The following is a 14,470-nucleotide window of genomic DNA, read 5'->3' as shown; positions in this document are numbered from 1 at the left end:
ATATCCCCAGACCTCAGATCTCGTCAATCACAAAGATCCACCATCAATTCTCCATCTTCAATTGATTTGAAAATGTCTTCATGCTTTGGATCGAGAAAGTCAAGGGGCGGTGACGATACTCGTCCATTGTTGCCTCGATATGAGGATGATACCTCATTGCAGAGAACTGCTCATCAAAAATTACACACATATCAGATGCTTAGAGCTTTATCCAAGGGATATATGCCATCCACTGAACAGACAATAGCCAATTTAAGAACATTATTGGCTTCCGATGTGTTAAATCCAGATAATCCAGAATTGACAGACAGCGGAAGAAGATTGCTTAGATTCTCGAAGCAATGGCTTACAGATTTCATTGAGTTATTACGAAATAAGAATGATGGAGATCAGATTCAAGACTTCATATGGTTCTTGATACATTCAAGAATATCTGTCAATACATCAGATCTTGTCGAAAGAGCCACTAGAACAAGAGCGAAAGCAGATGCCGCAGCTGGTAAGTGCTATTATCCTACGGCTGTTCAAAACTAACCAATTATAGCATACGGAAGTATCAAAACCGTTGGTAGTCTGCTCTTGACAAACTCCGACTTTCGAATCTTTCTTTCCGACCTCAATACCATTTTTCGACAGGTTTTTGCCGATACAGCAAAGACGGTATCAGATGTTGCGGAGGAAGCTGCAAATAAGATCGAGCCATCATCTGAGGAAAATGAGGCGATGAAGAAGCCAGGAGAAGAACGAAGCGAACCTATTCCCAAGGAAGACCTCCAAGCCGAAGCGAGTGAGATTGGCGAAGTCGTTACCAATGGGTTGAAGAAGGCAGGCAAGCAAGCAAGCATAAGCCTGAAGGAGAATATTTCCGGAGAGCAAAGAGAAACTCTGCGACGTCGGTTGAAGGAAGCGGTTACGAAATTGACCAAACGAACTGATTACTCGGATTCAGTCAACACAATTGGTCTCCTCATTCAACGATATGCTAAAGCTTATTCCAGAGCTGTGGATGAATCTATTAGCGCTGTTCAAGATGATGTCGAACCTAATCCAGCGCTCGATCGTGCGGTGAAGAATGGTTGGTCTTTAATGAGTTCTTTCGGTGACAAGGATGCCTGGAAAGAACTGGAGAAGCGATTCAATAAGGTTATGGAACACTCTCAAAAAGATCCCGACTTCGAAAATCTCATGGGAGACTTGGCGAAATCGATTCAACAGATGCTTTCCGATCCAGATTTCTTTGATGCTGCAGACAAAAAAGTCGAGGAATTGAAGGAGAAGTCTAAAGAAGTGGGCACCGAATCTCCACTTCGAAAAGATATTGATAGTCTTCTCAAACAAGCACGCATAACATTCGATTCTGTAATGAATGATCAAGATGTTTCCAAACTGGTCAACACAACTTTGAAAATATGGAATATCCTCAACCCGCTCAATAAACAATCCAATACTGAACTCTTCACCGATCTATCTACTGTCTTGATACCCATGTTCATCTCCGCCATACAATACGTACCAATTCCTCGTCTTGAAATATCCGTCCCAGAGATGGATCTTCTACTCGAAAATCTAATCCTCGAACCTGGCAGAACTATAAATCAGACCAGTTTCCTACCTTACCGGCTAAAGATACAAACCTACAATGATCTTTTAATTCAGAAAGCTCGATTCCGTACTTTTTCCAAGGTAAATTCTATGGTAACGGTCAAGATTCAAGGACTTTCAATAAGAGCAGATGAAGTTGGATTTTGGATGAGGGCACACAAAGGCTTGCTTCGCTTAGCTGATGAAGGTATCGCTTCTTTCCACCTTGATGACAGGGGTATTGATATCGAGTTCGACGTTGATGTTGGATACAACCAACTTGAGAAAATTCTCACTCTAAAAGATACACGTGTAAAGATTCATCATCTCTCATATGATGTCAGCAAATCAAAGTTCGCTTGTTTGGCCTGGTAAATCTCCCTTCCAAGATCTCTTACTCCTTTATTCAAATGCTAACCAAACCTAGGCTCTTCAAACCTCTCCTCCGCCCCATCATTCGCAAAACCCTCGAACATCAACTCGCCAAATCCATCGCTGATTTCTTCCACGCCGCAAATCGGGAACTTCTCTATGCCCGTGAACGTCTTCGCGCAACGAGAATCGCATCTCCAGATGATCTTCAAACATTCATTAAAGCTGTAATCACCAGATTAACACCAGAAGAAGACCCCGATTTGTATGTGAATGTGGGAGTTCAGGGTGGAGCAAAGAATAGAGGGAATGTGTTTAAGGGCGTTTATGCGCCGGGTAGTGTGGTGAAGGTTTGGGAAAGGGAAGGCAGAGATGCGGAGCAGATTGTTGAAGATGAGGGCGAGAATGCGGGTTGGAAAAATGCTATTTTTGATGTTAATGGGCAGGGTCAGGGTGTTATGGGATGGTAAATCAGACTATTTCTAGTTTTTGGTGGGAGTGGTTAATACGACTAATGATTGGTGGATAATGTGAATGACGATAAGTAGTTATGATTTAGTCTTTAGGGAAGCCAAAATTGGGAGGAACTAAATTGTATTTAATGATGGATGATCACAATTCCCATCTGGACTTGGGTCTCGGCGGTTTTGTCGTTTTCTCTTTTTTTTCGACTTGTATTTTGGCATTGCGCGTATCTTGGGATTCGGAATGGTGGGTACGTACATGCAAAATGTGGTATGGTATGGCATGGTCTTACGGTATTGGTTTGATATTGGTATTGGTATGGTGGGAGGAACAAGCGGGGAACTTTTTAGTTTCAATTTCAAATTTAATCATCGAACGTAATGCAAGTCAACTTTGACTATTGTTCAAGTAACCAAGTCTACTGGAGCAGTGATGGATAGTTGAATTTCTGATCGATTGATTAGCTAGTTAGTTGTACATAATATGTTATATGATCAGGATGAGAAAAACTTTAATATTGAATTTGAATTACCTGGATCTGTCACCTATCTAGTGGAAGAGATGACTTTTTCCCCAGCAACAATCGGGCTAAGTTTATAGAATCTTCAAATATGGTTGGCTATTTCCGAATCGAATGTAAATCATGTGTCGAAATAGTCCGCTCTTTCATATCCTTAGTTCATTATCGATCAGGTAATGCTGTTCTATCAATCAACACTGGTTCACGTCTGAAAGTTCGACGCACCTAAAACGTTAAACTCTTTGCCATTTAGAGCCCTGCTGTTGATAGGAGCTTCCTTCAACAATATTGAGTTGAAGACTTGACTGACGATGTCACTTGATCAGAAACTTCTTTTTCAAGAAAACTCAACGCCGAACAAGGACACCACTATATTGCAAAAATGAGCTCTGTTCAGACACTTTCTGTGCTGTGTCTATTGATCGTAAGTAGGACTCTAGGCAGTCACGATAGGGGCTGGAGGCTTTGCTGATATTCTTCAGCAGCAGTTCTGAGCTATGCTGGAAGCTCTCTGTCGAGGACGAGCTATTGAGGCTGACACAGAAAGCGCGAATTCCTACCAAGGGTTGTTTGATACAAAGAGGTTATGAATTAGAAGGTTCGTTGCCCAGGGCAAGCTTGAAGCTAGGAGACGAGGTTCACGGTAGATGAGGGGTCGCTTGAGAGGAGTGCTCAGCTGCAAGCACGGGGCTCTGTAGTGGAAGATTAATTGTTTAAGACAAACTTGCGGAAGCTTTATGGCAACTAGCCAGGTTCATGGGCTACGGCTAGATTTCGAAGATAGGAAAGGTTTTCATGAGTCTAGACTGTCTAGTTCGTTTGGATAGGAGGCCTATCGGGATTATGTAATCTGCTGTATTATTATCTATGACATTAGCAATCGATGTTTAAGGAGAAGTAACCAGAATGTAAAGTCCAGGCAATAACATAGTGTACTGTCGTTTGATTTTGCAATCCTCACACCCATGAAATCCATACCCGTTGGCATCTGGACGGCTACTCGAGCCGAATTTGAAGCCGAATTTAGTGATTTCCGTTCAAAATCTGACAATGAATATATGTGAGCAGATGATAATTGAGAGTATCTGCCTCCTTCATCCTTTGCTACCTGGATCACACTTACAATATTGTAGAAGATCGTGGTCTTTGCCGAATACTCTTTGATACAATGTCGCATAAGAAAACAAATTCCCGTCGATGTCTAAGTTTGTAGCATACGGAGTAGTAAATGGTATTCAGTCCTTTAATCGCGTCGATATCAAGCTCTTCGCTTGGAATTCCTCATTGGTACGATTAATTGCAACGTCTGCTCAAAGTTCCACAAATACAAACGTGGTTCATACTATTCCGTTGTGTCTATCAGCTATATCCGGGTCTGCATTAGTGAGGTGTGAGGTGGGGCATTTTTAGTGTCACACTAAAAAAGCCGTTCTTCTCAGAGTCTCAGGTGTTTAATTCAACAAAACAACAGCAAAACTACATAAAACCTGAGCCAGAGAAAAGTTTTAGAATCTCTCGTAAGATTTCACTAGAAATCATGATTGAAAGATTAGGAAAGGCTTCGTACAACACACTGCTTCGATGCACTCGGAGCAGCAGTGTCCCACTCTTTACCATGAAATCAAATACTTTAAAGGGTCACATCGATGTACACACATGCATGACACGCCCCCCCTCGCCATCCTTCAAATCACCATCGACCACAGCATCTAGCCCTGTCGTCGGTATCGGAGTGTTTATCCTCCACCCCACTCACCCACGCTCTACCCCATCAAACCCAATGTATCTTCTTGGTGAACGCATCAATTCGACCGCAGCTAATACATGGGGTCTCCCAGGCGGACATCTAGAATTCGGCGAAACGTTTGAAGAAGGTGCATCGAGGGAAGTTCTGGAGGAAACAGGCTTGCATATCCCGGTGGATGGCTTAAAATTTTGGCATTGTAGGAATTTGTTGATGAAGGAGGAGAAAAGACATTTCGTGTCGATTTTTATGGTCGGGGTGTGGGATGGTAAAGGTGAGGGACCGAGAGTGATGGAGAAAGAGAAATGTAAAAGGTGGGAGTGGGTGGGATGGGAGCAGACACAGAGGTGGGTGAGAATGGTGGAGGGAGAGAATGGTGGAAGAAAGTTATTTCCAGGAATGGGGGGGTTGCTTAGAGAGATGAAGGGAGTGGCCCCCAGCCTTTGAGAACGGCCACTACGGCTATGGGCACATGCTATTTGCATCAATCAGAAATCGAACGATGAGCGCTCCTACCAAATAGGACTTATGAAGCAAATATATACTCTTGCTCAACAGACTGTGATATACCTTGGGCCCACAGCAGCGGATCTGACGAATTGTTTGTTTGAGCTCATACACACATGGGAACAATGTTCATGGTTCATGTCAAGACCACCAAGAGTATCCAAGTCCTATGCTCTATCCGAGGCTCATGAGGATGCAATTTCTGATTTGTTCCGACGCCCGTGGTTTAGTAGAGTTTAGGTATACCAAGAACTGGTCCTTCCACAGAACGTGTTTGTGCAAATTGACCGAGTGCGAGTATCTTGGGGCTCTCTTTGCAAAACTCTATTCGGTTATACTTGGAACCAGATTTCGGGTGTTACGCCCAATAGTGCCTACAAGTTTTCGAGACTTGATAGCGGGATTAGACCACAGCACCAAGTACTCTGGGATATGAATCAAGGGCGGATGACGTATCACCGTAGCTTATGGTCTGGAGGTACTCCGATCGACCTTCTGGAAGTTCTAGCATCTCTAAGGGGCTCAAAAGCATCCGATTTGAAGGGTATGATATTTGGTTACGCCGCTGTGACGGACAATTCTCGTCCTAAAAAGCCACAACTAATGCATCATAAATGGCCAAGATTTCGCTACTGGAATCCAGATGCTCTTACGAGGCGAATTAATTATAGACAAAGTGTAGCACAGGTGTACACGGATGCGGCTATCCACAGTGCTTCCATCGACACCCCGAACGGAATAAGACGACTTCTGTATCATGCCGCCACCAAAGCCTCGCATGCTAAAAGAGACGACCTTCCTTCTTGGGTGCCGGACTGGGCACTAGAGATAAATGACCTTCAAGGTCGTTGCTGGCCGTTTTCTAAGGATCCTATGAAACTCGTGGATATCTCATTACCGGATGAACTCAATTTTTGTTACATACCCGTGAAGGCCACGACTTCCGAGGTCCAGCCCCGAGAGGTCTTAACGTTCTTCTTGAGGACAACTGCATACGATGTTGAGATCGTTGAACACGCTAATCAATTGGCGATTGATGATCGTCAATTGGTGATTGACAGCTGTGCACCCATCTTTATCTTCCAAATGCTTCGTTCTATGTGGAAAAGTCTTGTGGCAGCAGAGCTGTGGCCCCGACCGCAACACAACTTTTCAATTCTTTTTAGAATATACGAGGAATTGGTGAGAATAGCCGTTGCTGGGAATAGATTAAAAAACCACTAAGTATCTCCATCATTTCTCGAAAATATAGTTCGTATGGTTATCCAGTATGGATTAAGAAAAATGTTTTTGGTGCTATGACATTCGCCCGATTTCGCTCAGGACGCATCGCCGTTGTGCCTACTGGAACACGACCAGGTGATGTTGTGGTTGATTTCGGGGAAGCCGACAAGCGACAGCAGGATAGCGGATGCGTCTTCCGACGGCAGGAATTGAACTACCAACGTTACCACATGGACCTTGATATCGATAAATCAATCGACACCAAATACCGGCATTATGGAGATGTATATCATTGCACGTATGTTGGTAGAGCGTGGACTGATAAAGTAGACTTTGGCCAAGAGATCACCACGGAAGGGAAACATAAATATGACCCCGAAACGATTGTCCTATATGCTGTCCATTGAGCCCGGTGTTTGTAGGCATACTTAATTCATCTTCAACAAACCTACCACTTATATATCAAAAACTACTCCTTAAATCGCGACCCCAACACCTCTGCTGTTGGGATCACTCCGAAATTTCCCATTTTGGCCGTTGGCGATTGAAGGATTGGGCCAAGTACTCTTGTTCGGTACTATTGGTTGTAGCTCACTATTATTTATAATCCAATCGAATCACAAGCCCTGAATTGTTACATAGTGTCTAAAAACTTTTCTTCACGAATTTAGACTGTCTAGTGACTTTTATCTTCTTCGTTAAAGTTAGAGGATGCTTTATTAGTCTTTCACTTGACTTCTTACTTTCTTATTTATTATTATAATTTATTTATTTTTATTCTTGTTAGATAACTCTTTTTTGTCTTCATTTATAAATTTCAAATTATATTTTATTAATTCTTTTTTTTTAATCTTTTTTTTATTGATAATTATTTAATAACTATCTATTATAAACAATTATTTATAAATGATTATTCATTAATAAAAACTCATTAACAACTACCTACCCACAACTACTCATCTACAACTACTCATCTACAACTACTCATCTACAACTACTCATCTACAACTATTCACCTATATGTTACGAGGTTTGCCGTCTAGATCACGTGGAAGTGCTCCAGGCTCTCGAGGTGGTTTATAACTAGGCGTCAAGCAGGGACTTAAGTAATGACAATAATGATATGCAATTCGTAACTAATAGTAGAGTATACTAAATGATTGATCTTGAGCACGAAGCTCTACACAAAGGAAACCATCCTGATTATATAGACCTTCGTCCTCCATTGGATCTCTTGGATCCTGAGAGTTTGTGGACCTTCGATTCGTATGGACCTACGATTCGTATGGACCTACGATTCGTATGGACCTACGATTCGTATCCCTGAATATGCAGGGTCCATCACGTGACTTGGATCAGACTATATGTCTGTGCTTGCTGAAGGTGGGGAGACTCTACGAACCGATTACCATACAAAATTGTATGCGAATCGGTTTGCTTTTCCACGGGGTCTAAGCTCATATGGACAGGTTGACTGTTACTACGTAACACTATAACAAATCATAAACAACTATCTACCCACAACTGCCTATGAACAACTCCTTATCAATATCTACTTATTAAAAAAATATCAATATAATTATATATACTATTAAAATTATCTTACATCACTCAAATACTCTCTCTGGTTTTTATTATCTATTCATCTATATTGTTACGTGACGGTTGTTACCCACTAGTGGCTCACGTGCACTAGCCCTTTATATAAAGACCTTCTTACTTAGAATCTTCTTAGTTCTTTAGTTTTAGATTCTAAGTGATTGAATTGACTCCGTTTACGACTTTTCCGTCACATATATATAATTCTTATATATTTATATAACGAAATTTTTAATTTAGAATTTATTAAATCCTATTGAATACAAGGGATTGTAAATGTCACACTCAAGAATACTGGGTAAAGTATCTTGTATTAGAAAATACTAAGCTAAGGAGAAAAGAAGAAGGAAAACAAGAGTAGAGAGTTTTCCTATGATTAAATACAAACGGAGCATGCCACGTAACCCAGAGGTGTGAGGCGTCACAGTAAAGTTATCAATAAATAAAAATCACGATATTTAATATTAAAAGTAGAGTAAGAATATAAAATAGAGAACTTATAGATATGTAACGATACTATACTGGAGGCAGCGGCTGCCTAAGGTTTCGTCTGGTTGGTAGTTGTGGGTTAAGGCTTTATCACTGGTCTTCACTTGGAAGTGAAGTCGTTACTAGATCAAGTAGAATGTAGGTAAACTAATTGATAACTAAATTGAGCACGAAGCTCCTTAACCACGAGACTAAATGAAAGTTTATATACCCTATATCATCTTTTGAGGACCCTTGGGACCCTAAGGTCCTCGAGGTCACGTGAATTAATGAATCGTGACAAGATATTTAAATACCCTAGATAAAACATGATTGTTCAACCCCGATGTAATTACTTGATCTAGTCTACTCGTAGAAGAATCTTAATCTTAGTCATATTATATAGAAGTTAAAATGCAGACAAATAAGAATTACAAGACTCCCCCTCTCTAAGGGTAACAAATAGTTTGTTGGTACTTGTAGGATAAGGGATAACAAGAGTACTTAAAACAGGTGAATAATATTATATTGTAATTGATGTATTAAAAGGAATGACCTTACACAGGGAATAGTGGGAAGCTGATAGGGCAGAACTGAGGCTATATTGGTCTTGTATATAAATCACTCATTATCTAAGTTCTACGGAAGTGCGAAGCTCTCCTACAGAGAGCTTCTCAATCTAGTCCTAATAGGACTAGTGCCCTGTGCACGTGCTACGCAGGAACCATTCACTTTAACATGATGTTGTATTATTTGTTATCTACTAGATTAGAAGGTAGATGTTATGTATGAATGTGGGGGAATATTATATATATGATTATGTTCCGACTAATATAGTTTAAGAATATAAAATTTTGTATGAATTATTCTATACCGAAATGAAAACTAATAGATAGTATGAGGGATAGTTATACGCGATGATGTGTATGAATTTCAATCCTATCTGCGAGATTCTATACCGCGAGTTCTTTTCTTTCCTATCTGTCCTTTCATGCTAAAAGAAGTGCACTATCTAGTACAGATAGAAAGTACCATCTCGCGATTTAAAAACCAGTATACTATTACCATTACCCAAACAAAAAAGCGTCCATAAACGGAATGAAGTGTCGTCTCCCTAGTCTCCGATCATGCATTCATGCATCGAGAACTTAAACACTAGCACAAGCCAACATTTACATCTAAATCTAGATCGAAACTCCCAAGGAAAACTTCTTCATCATTTTTCCCGCCGCATCAAGTGATTTATGATTCTTTCCTTTCAATACCTATTACAAATATTAGTACATATTCCTCAGAGCCTAATCTGGCAGAGGTTCACGCCTAGAAAAACTTACACGTTGATGTTCGTAACCTATCTTCTGTTTCATATCGGACCACGAATTCCATATAGATGCACTGATAAAAGTGCTCATGATGCTCTTTTCAGGACGGGAAACCGTACAACTAGAACTAAAACATGCCGATGCAACAACATAAACGACTAATGCCATTGCGGATGACTCGAGACACCTCGACACTACAGCAGTAGCGGCAAGACAAAGTGCTAATGCTGCAAGTGTAGAGACATTGCAGAGAGCTGTCGTAGCCGGAGCGGTTACTGCTTTCGTACTATTCTTGACAAGCGTAGAGGAGTGTCCCGGAATATTGACATTCAAGCTTGGGCTAGCCGATGGTATAGCGGAAGTATTCTGTTCCTTTGAAACAATAGTCCCAATGTCGCAGTTATCCAGAGAGCCGCTGCTGAATTTCTCGGTAGAACTAGAAGACACCTTCTTGTCAAATTTGTCCACAAGAGAGAAACGAGGTGAAGTCATGATCTTGAAGCGATCAGGTACAACTAAAGCTCCAGTAGCGACTACGCCGGCTATTGCCTGTGCCATAGATTCTACAATTGGCTTGGACCTTGAGCTTGACACCGACGAGCTTACAGCTACGTGCGTATAAACAATATTGGTGTTGACGCTCGATACCTGTCGATCTGAACTGCTCGTAGCAAGGTTTGCACGTCGAGACTGGACATAATTGCCAACTATTTGTGCAGCGCGACTAATAGGGGCGAGAATGGTCGTAGAGCTGTTCGAGCTTGCGTGGGCGTCAGGATATTCTTGTGATTTCACAACGGCGAGTGTGCCATCGCCTGTGTTGCTTTCCATGGTATTCGGTAGTGCATCCAGACTAGATTTAGCCAATGAAGTCAATGAACCGAACTTCGATTCAAGGCTCCACGGAGTTTCTCCAGGGACAGGACTACAACTAGATTCTAAGCCTCTAGAAGTGTCTATATTCATCGCTAGCCCGTCGCCGTCATTGAATACGCCCGGACTCGAAACTAGTTGTTCAGCGGAAGCACGCGGAACATGTGACTCGCCCATGCTGGATGGGAAAGCGTTCACAAGTTGGCGGTCGTGATCGTCAACGCGACTGCGCTCACGGTCCAATAGGACTTGATGTTTAGTGCGCTGGCTGCGACTATGTTCCTTGTTACTGCTTGCGCTGTCTCTTGGTCCAGATTGAGGTGATTGCTCAACGCCCGAATCGACACCCAAACCAGGAACATTTCCATATGCATCATCTGGGCCGGTATTTACAAATCCATATTCTGAATCTTGTGATTGGTAACAGCTATCAGTCGGGGAGAAGCTAAATGATGTAGGGAAGTCATGTGCACTAGCTCCACCGTCGGTCTGAGAAATTGTCGTCGGTGATATCGATAGAACGTTATTTACCCGAGATCTTGGAGCCGGAGCGGGTACAAAATTGTTGATCTTTCCAGGGTCTTCATCCGCTACAGCTTGTGGATGAGCCTGTTGACTGTAGGTCGGTGAGAAGTTCTGTAAATCGCAGAATGATTCGAAGAAATCTAGATCGGATAGTGGCTGAGTGGAAGAGATGTATTGTGAATTGACATCCGAGTGTGTCAATGGTTGTGTGTTGTGATAATTTGAGAAATTGTTGGTATTATTCAGTAGTTGAGGACTAAAAGATGACGATTGATCAAATGATGGGAAGTCGAATGACAGATTATCATTCATTGTTGAGAAGCTAGTATCGAAATCAGGGAAGCTGTCGTAGTTGGTCATGCTAAAGTCGCTGTATTGGGTATCGAAACCTGGGATAGACATTTCTGGGTTCCATTGGTTGAGGTCGTCTTCTGGAAAAAGAACAAAATCTTCAATTGCGAACGAATCAACAGGAGGACTGCTTTGCTCAGAGCCTTGTGTTGTTTCTCGGGATAAGGAAGGGGTTGATGCAGCAGGACTTGGATTTGATTGTGAAGGAGGGGAAGGCCTGATTGATGCAGATGCTCTGGACATATCTGTACGTGAAGAACGTCTATGAGATGGGTCACACTATAATTTAATTAGCAAACATTCGATCATGAGTTAGAATAGGAAGTAACTCACTCTGATCTTCTTTCGCTTGCACTCATCACAAGCTTTGATGATCCTCATCAGATGTGCATGTTCTCTCTGTTCTTTCGTCTTAGTTCCGCGACCAGCAGAATTTGTAACATCGATACCATCCTTGGTCATGATGGAAAAGCCAGGTAGTCTGATTTCCGCAGACTTCTTAGTGGTATCTTTTTTGGTCTTCTTCGTGACTCGTGACCCTCTAGTTCGATGTGAAGGGGTGCTCATTGAGCTATGAGTGGAATCGGCAAAGGTAGCTGAAGAAGCAGGGCTAGGAGTGAAAATTGGTGGACTCAATCCGGAAGATTGTGATTGAGAAGGGCTTTGGTCAAAAGCCCAAGGCATCACATCGTATCGACGAACGAGGGAACCGGTATTAATATCAACGGTTGCATGGTTATAGAAATCGATCGTCACAGTGGAAAGCTTATCTTGTTTGCAAGCATTTCCAACCACGTAAGCATCAATCAACTCCTCGAGCTCCCTTGATCCAAGAGCTGGTTGGAATTGAAGTGGTGCACCCAAAAAGGGCTGAGTGATGGTGAAAGAGTTGAAGGTAGGCATTTGATTTCTTGTAGACATTATGGGATTCAATTGACTACCAGTAACAGCCTTATCGATTAGATGGATGATTTGTAAGAGACGTAGGGTGAACGTTTAGATCTAATGGTCCGGAGTGACTCTACTTGCCGCGAATTCACAGAATCAACGACGAGGAGTATGACAAGTTGGAATAGATGAATCTTGGAAAAAGACAAAAAAGTTTTGGAAGCCTGAAGGAAAATGTGTAGCTATTATGACTTTTTCGAGACTCATCTCACACGAAGCAATCAAGCAGGTCGTAATGAATCCATGTCAACACACTATACCTATTCTGTACCGGCGAGTCACTGTGGATCTCCTATGATCCATTTGATTGGTTCCAAGCATATTATACTAGCACAGCCTTTTCGGCCAACAGAAAAGGGAAAAGCGTAATTCCCCATGATCTCCTTCGCGTAACAGTCAGACAAGGCAGAACTTTAGGAAAAGTCTTTCTCTGAGCGGTCTAATGGCTTCACGAGGAGATATGACTGGTCAATTGCTCTGGCTCACCACAACTTTCTGTAGATGATGTCGGAAATTTCGAGAGCGGAGATGCTAATTGATATAGACCTTCTAGAGTGGCGTACGTACGGGTCTGTGATGGATTGTCATTTGGTAGTATACGGTAGATGACTCATATTCCGTCCTCATCCTGCATCTTTTCGGACTCTATGCTACAATAGGTAGTCTTCGCTGTACGGAGTAGGAGGTCAGGACTCATAATTTATGGAGCAAGGCTGACATTACAAGATGATTCTTATTACGCGGTACATTTATCTATGGAGACAAATTGAGGTAATTCGAGAGTCACCTCAAAGCGGCAAGATAAGGGAGGGCCTCCTTGAACAAGGCCTTCTCATTCGGCTGGGGTAAGCGGGACAGGTACACACAGCAGTATGTACCATTCATTAATCATTCAACCCCAAGCCGGGTAATTGTTAAGGTTAAACCGATGAGGACCCTTGATTTTTCGGATTAACTTTCAATGATGATTCTAAGATGGTGGATATAGCTGCTAAGTATGAAACATCATCTCAAGCTCCCCAGCACTCCCACAATCTGAGCATCATATCACCACATCAACCTCACATTACACTCCATCTAGACTCATCCTACACTTCACCAACAAACCTCTACACATATTTAATATGCACTGCAATGCAATGGCCATCGCCCATCATTTCAATTTATTTTGACAATTTTTTTATTCTTTCATTTCATTTCATATATCTTCCGCTGTGCATCGCTGTTTCTGTTCTTGTTTCTCTTTCCACTCCGCTTTGCACTTCACTGGCCGTGTAAACCCACCACCCAGTAGGTATTTCCTCATCCTCTTCCCCTTTATTCATCGCTATGCTCGCCCAGTCTTTGCACATCTATACTATAAACATACACGAGGCCATTTCTTCCGTATCATACGCTCTTCCCTTCCTTTTTCATCTTGCTGGCCTCATTTACCATCCATTCATGCCATCTCACCCGTTCCGAATGAGGAAATAAAAAAATAAAAAAACAAACCACAAACCCCACTCCCGCTAAATGCCTCGCTATCCGACCACCCACGTCGCCTCGCGCCATCAAAACAGTAACTTTGTATGAAGTGTCGCATTTTTGAGCTTTCCCTATGTGTATGCATGCCAATTGTATATCAAAGAACAAACCCGACCAGTAGAAACCCATTGTGCAAGTTTATGAACCCTCTGTGACCAAAACAAAGCAAAAACTCAAATAGAAAAGCATAGAAAGAATCGAAAACAATCCCAAACCAGAAAAAGCCGCCCGGACTGGAACCCAGAACCATATCGCTTCGCAAATGCATAGATAGAAAACCTAACAAAGTATCCATCTGAATGAATGAGTTTTCGAAAAACTCGTTTAATTTCTTCTTTTTTTGCTTTCGCTCTTGACCATGTGTCGACTGACATGGAAAGGAAATCTATAATAGTCGTAAAACAAGCTGACTCGATGATAGCCAAGGAGATTCCGTATGCAAAC

General features: G+C 42.0%; 8 protein-coding genes across 8 annotated transcripts; 6 read left to right on the top strand and 2 right to left on the bottom strand.

Moving 5' to 3' along the window:
* Window positions 1–72: 72 nt before the first annotated feature.
* Window positions 73–2,423, top strand: SS1G_03453 (hypothetical protein; the record flags this gene model as incomplete). Its single annotated transcript, XM_001595314.1, has 3 exons — window positions 73–499; window positions 545–1,952; window positions 2,009–2,423. The coding sequence occupies 3 exons, from the start codon at window positions 73–75 to the stop codon at window positions 2,421–2,423; spliced, it is 2,250 nt and encodes a 749-aa protein (XP_001595364.1).
* A 260-nt stretch (window positions 2,424–2,683) lies between these two features.
* Window positions 2,684–2,815, top strand: SS1G_03452 (predicted protein; the record flags this gene model as incomplete). Its single annotated transcript, XM_001595313.1, has 1 exon — window positions 2,684–2,815. The coding sequence occupies one exon, from the start codon at window positions 2,684–2,686 to the stop codon at window positions 2,813–2,815; it is 132 nt and encodes a 43-aa protein (XP_001595363.1).
* Window positions 2,816–3,320: 505 nt separating this feature from the next.
* SS1G_03451 (predicted protein) lies at window positions 3,321–4,151 on the top strand (the record flags this gene model as incomplete). Its single annotated transcript, XM_001595312.1, has 3 exons — window positions 3,321–3,362; window positions 3,392–3,536; window positions 4,072–4,151. 3 exons carry the CDS (start codon window positions 3,321–3,323, stop codon window positions 4,149–4,151), a joined length of 267 nt encoding a protein of 88 aa, XP_001595362.1.
* A 324-nt stretch (window positions 4,152–4,475) lies between these two features.
* SS1G_03450 (hypothetical protein) lies at window positions 4,476–5,129 on the top strand (the record flags this gene model as incomplete). The annotated part of the gene is made up of 1 exon (XM_001595311.1): window positions 4,476–5,129. The coding sequence occupies one exon, from the start codon at window positions 4,476–4,478 to the stop codon at window positions 5,127–5,129; it is 654 nt and encodes a 217-aa protein (XP_001595361.1).
* Window positions 5,130–6,487: 1,358 nt separating this feature from the next.
* Window positions 6,488–6,820, top strand: SS1G_03449 (predicted protein; the record flags this gene model as incomplete). The annotated part of the gene is made up of 1 exon (XM_001595310.1): window positions 6,488–6,820. One exon carries the CDS (start codon window positions 6,488–6,490, stop codon window positions 6,818–6,820), a length of 333 nt encoding a protein of 110 aa, XP_001595360.1.
* Window positions 6,821–7,569: 749 nt separating this feature from the next.
* On the top strand, window positions 7,570–7,740 carry SS1G_03448 (predicted protein; the record flags this gene model as incomplete). Its single annotated transcript, XM_001595309.1, has 1 exon — window positions 7,570–7,740. The coding sequence occupies one exon, from the start codon at window positions 7,570–7,572 to the stop codon at window positions 7,738–7,740; it is 171 nt and encodes a 56-aa protein (XP_001595359.1).
* A 1,924-nt stretch (window positions 7,741–9,664) lies between these two features.
* SS1G_03447 (hypothetical protein) lies at window positions 9,665–12,472 on the bottom strand (the record flags this gene model as incomplete). The annotated part of the gene is made up of 3 exons (XM_001595308.1): window positions 9,665–9,745; window positions 9,815–11,830; window positions 11,885–12,472. The coding sequence occupies 3 exons, from the start codon at window positions 12,470–12,472 to the stop codon at window positions 9,665–9,667; spliced, it is 2,685 nt and encodes an 894-aa protein (XP_001595358.1).
* Window positions 12,473–13,692: 1,220 nt separating this feature from the next.
* SS1G_03446 (predicted protein) lies at window positions 13,693–14,084 on the bottom strand (the record flags this gene model as incomplete). The annotated part of the gene is made up of 2 exons (XM_001595307.1): window positions 13,693–13,851; window positions 14,001–14,084. The coding sequence occupies 2 exons, from the start codon at window positions 14,082–14,084 to the stop codon at window positions 13,693–13,695; spliced, it is 243 nt and encodes an 80-aa protein (XP_001595357.1).
* Window positions 14,085–14,470: the final 386 nt, after the last annotated feature.

The sequence above is a fragment of the Sclerotinia sclerotiorum genome, genomic scaffold (assembly GCF_000146945.2).
Source record: "Sclerotinia sclerotiorum 1980 UF-70 scaffold_4 genomic scaffold, whole genome shotgun sequence".
Taxonomy (NCBI): domain Eukaryota; kingdom Fungi; phylum Ascomycota; class Leotiomycetes; order Helotiales; family Sclerotiniaceae; genus Sclerotinia; species Sclerotinia sclerotiorum.
The sequence above is the reverse complement of the archived record's forward strand: the minus strand, read 5'-3'. Positions and strand labels throughout refer to the sequence as shown.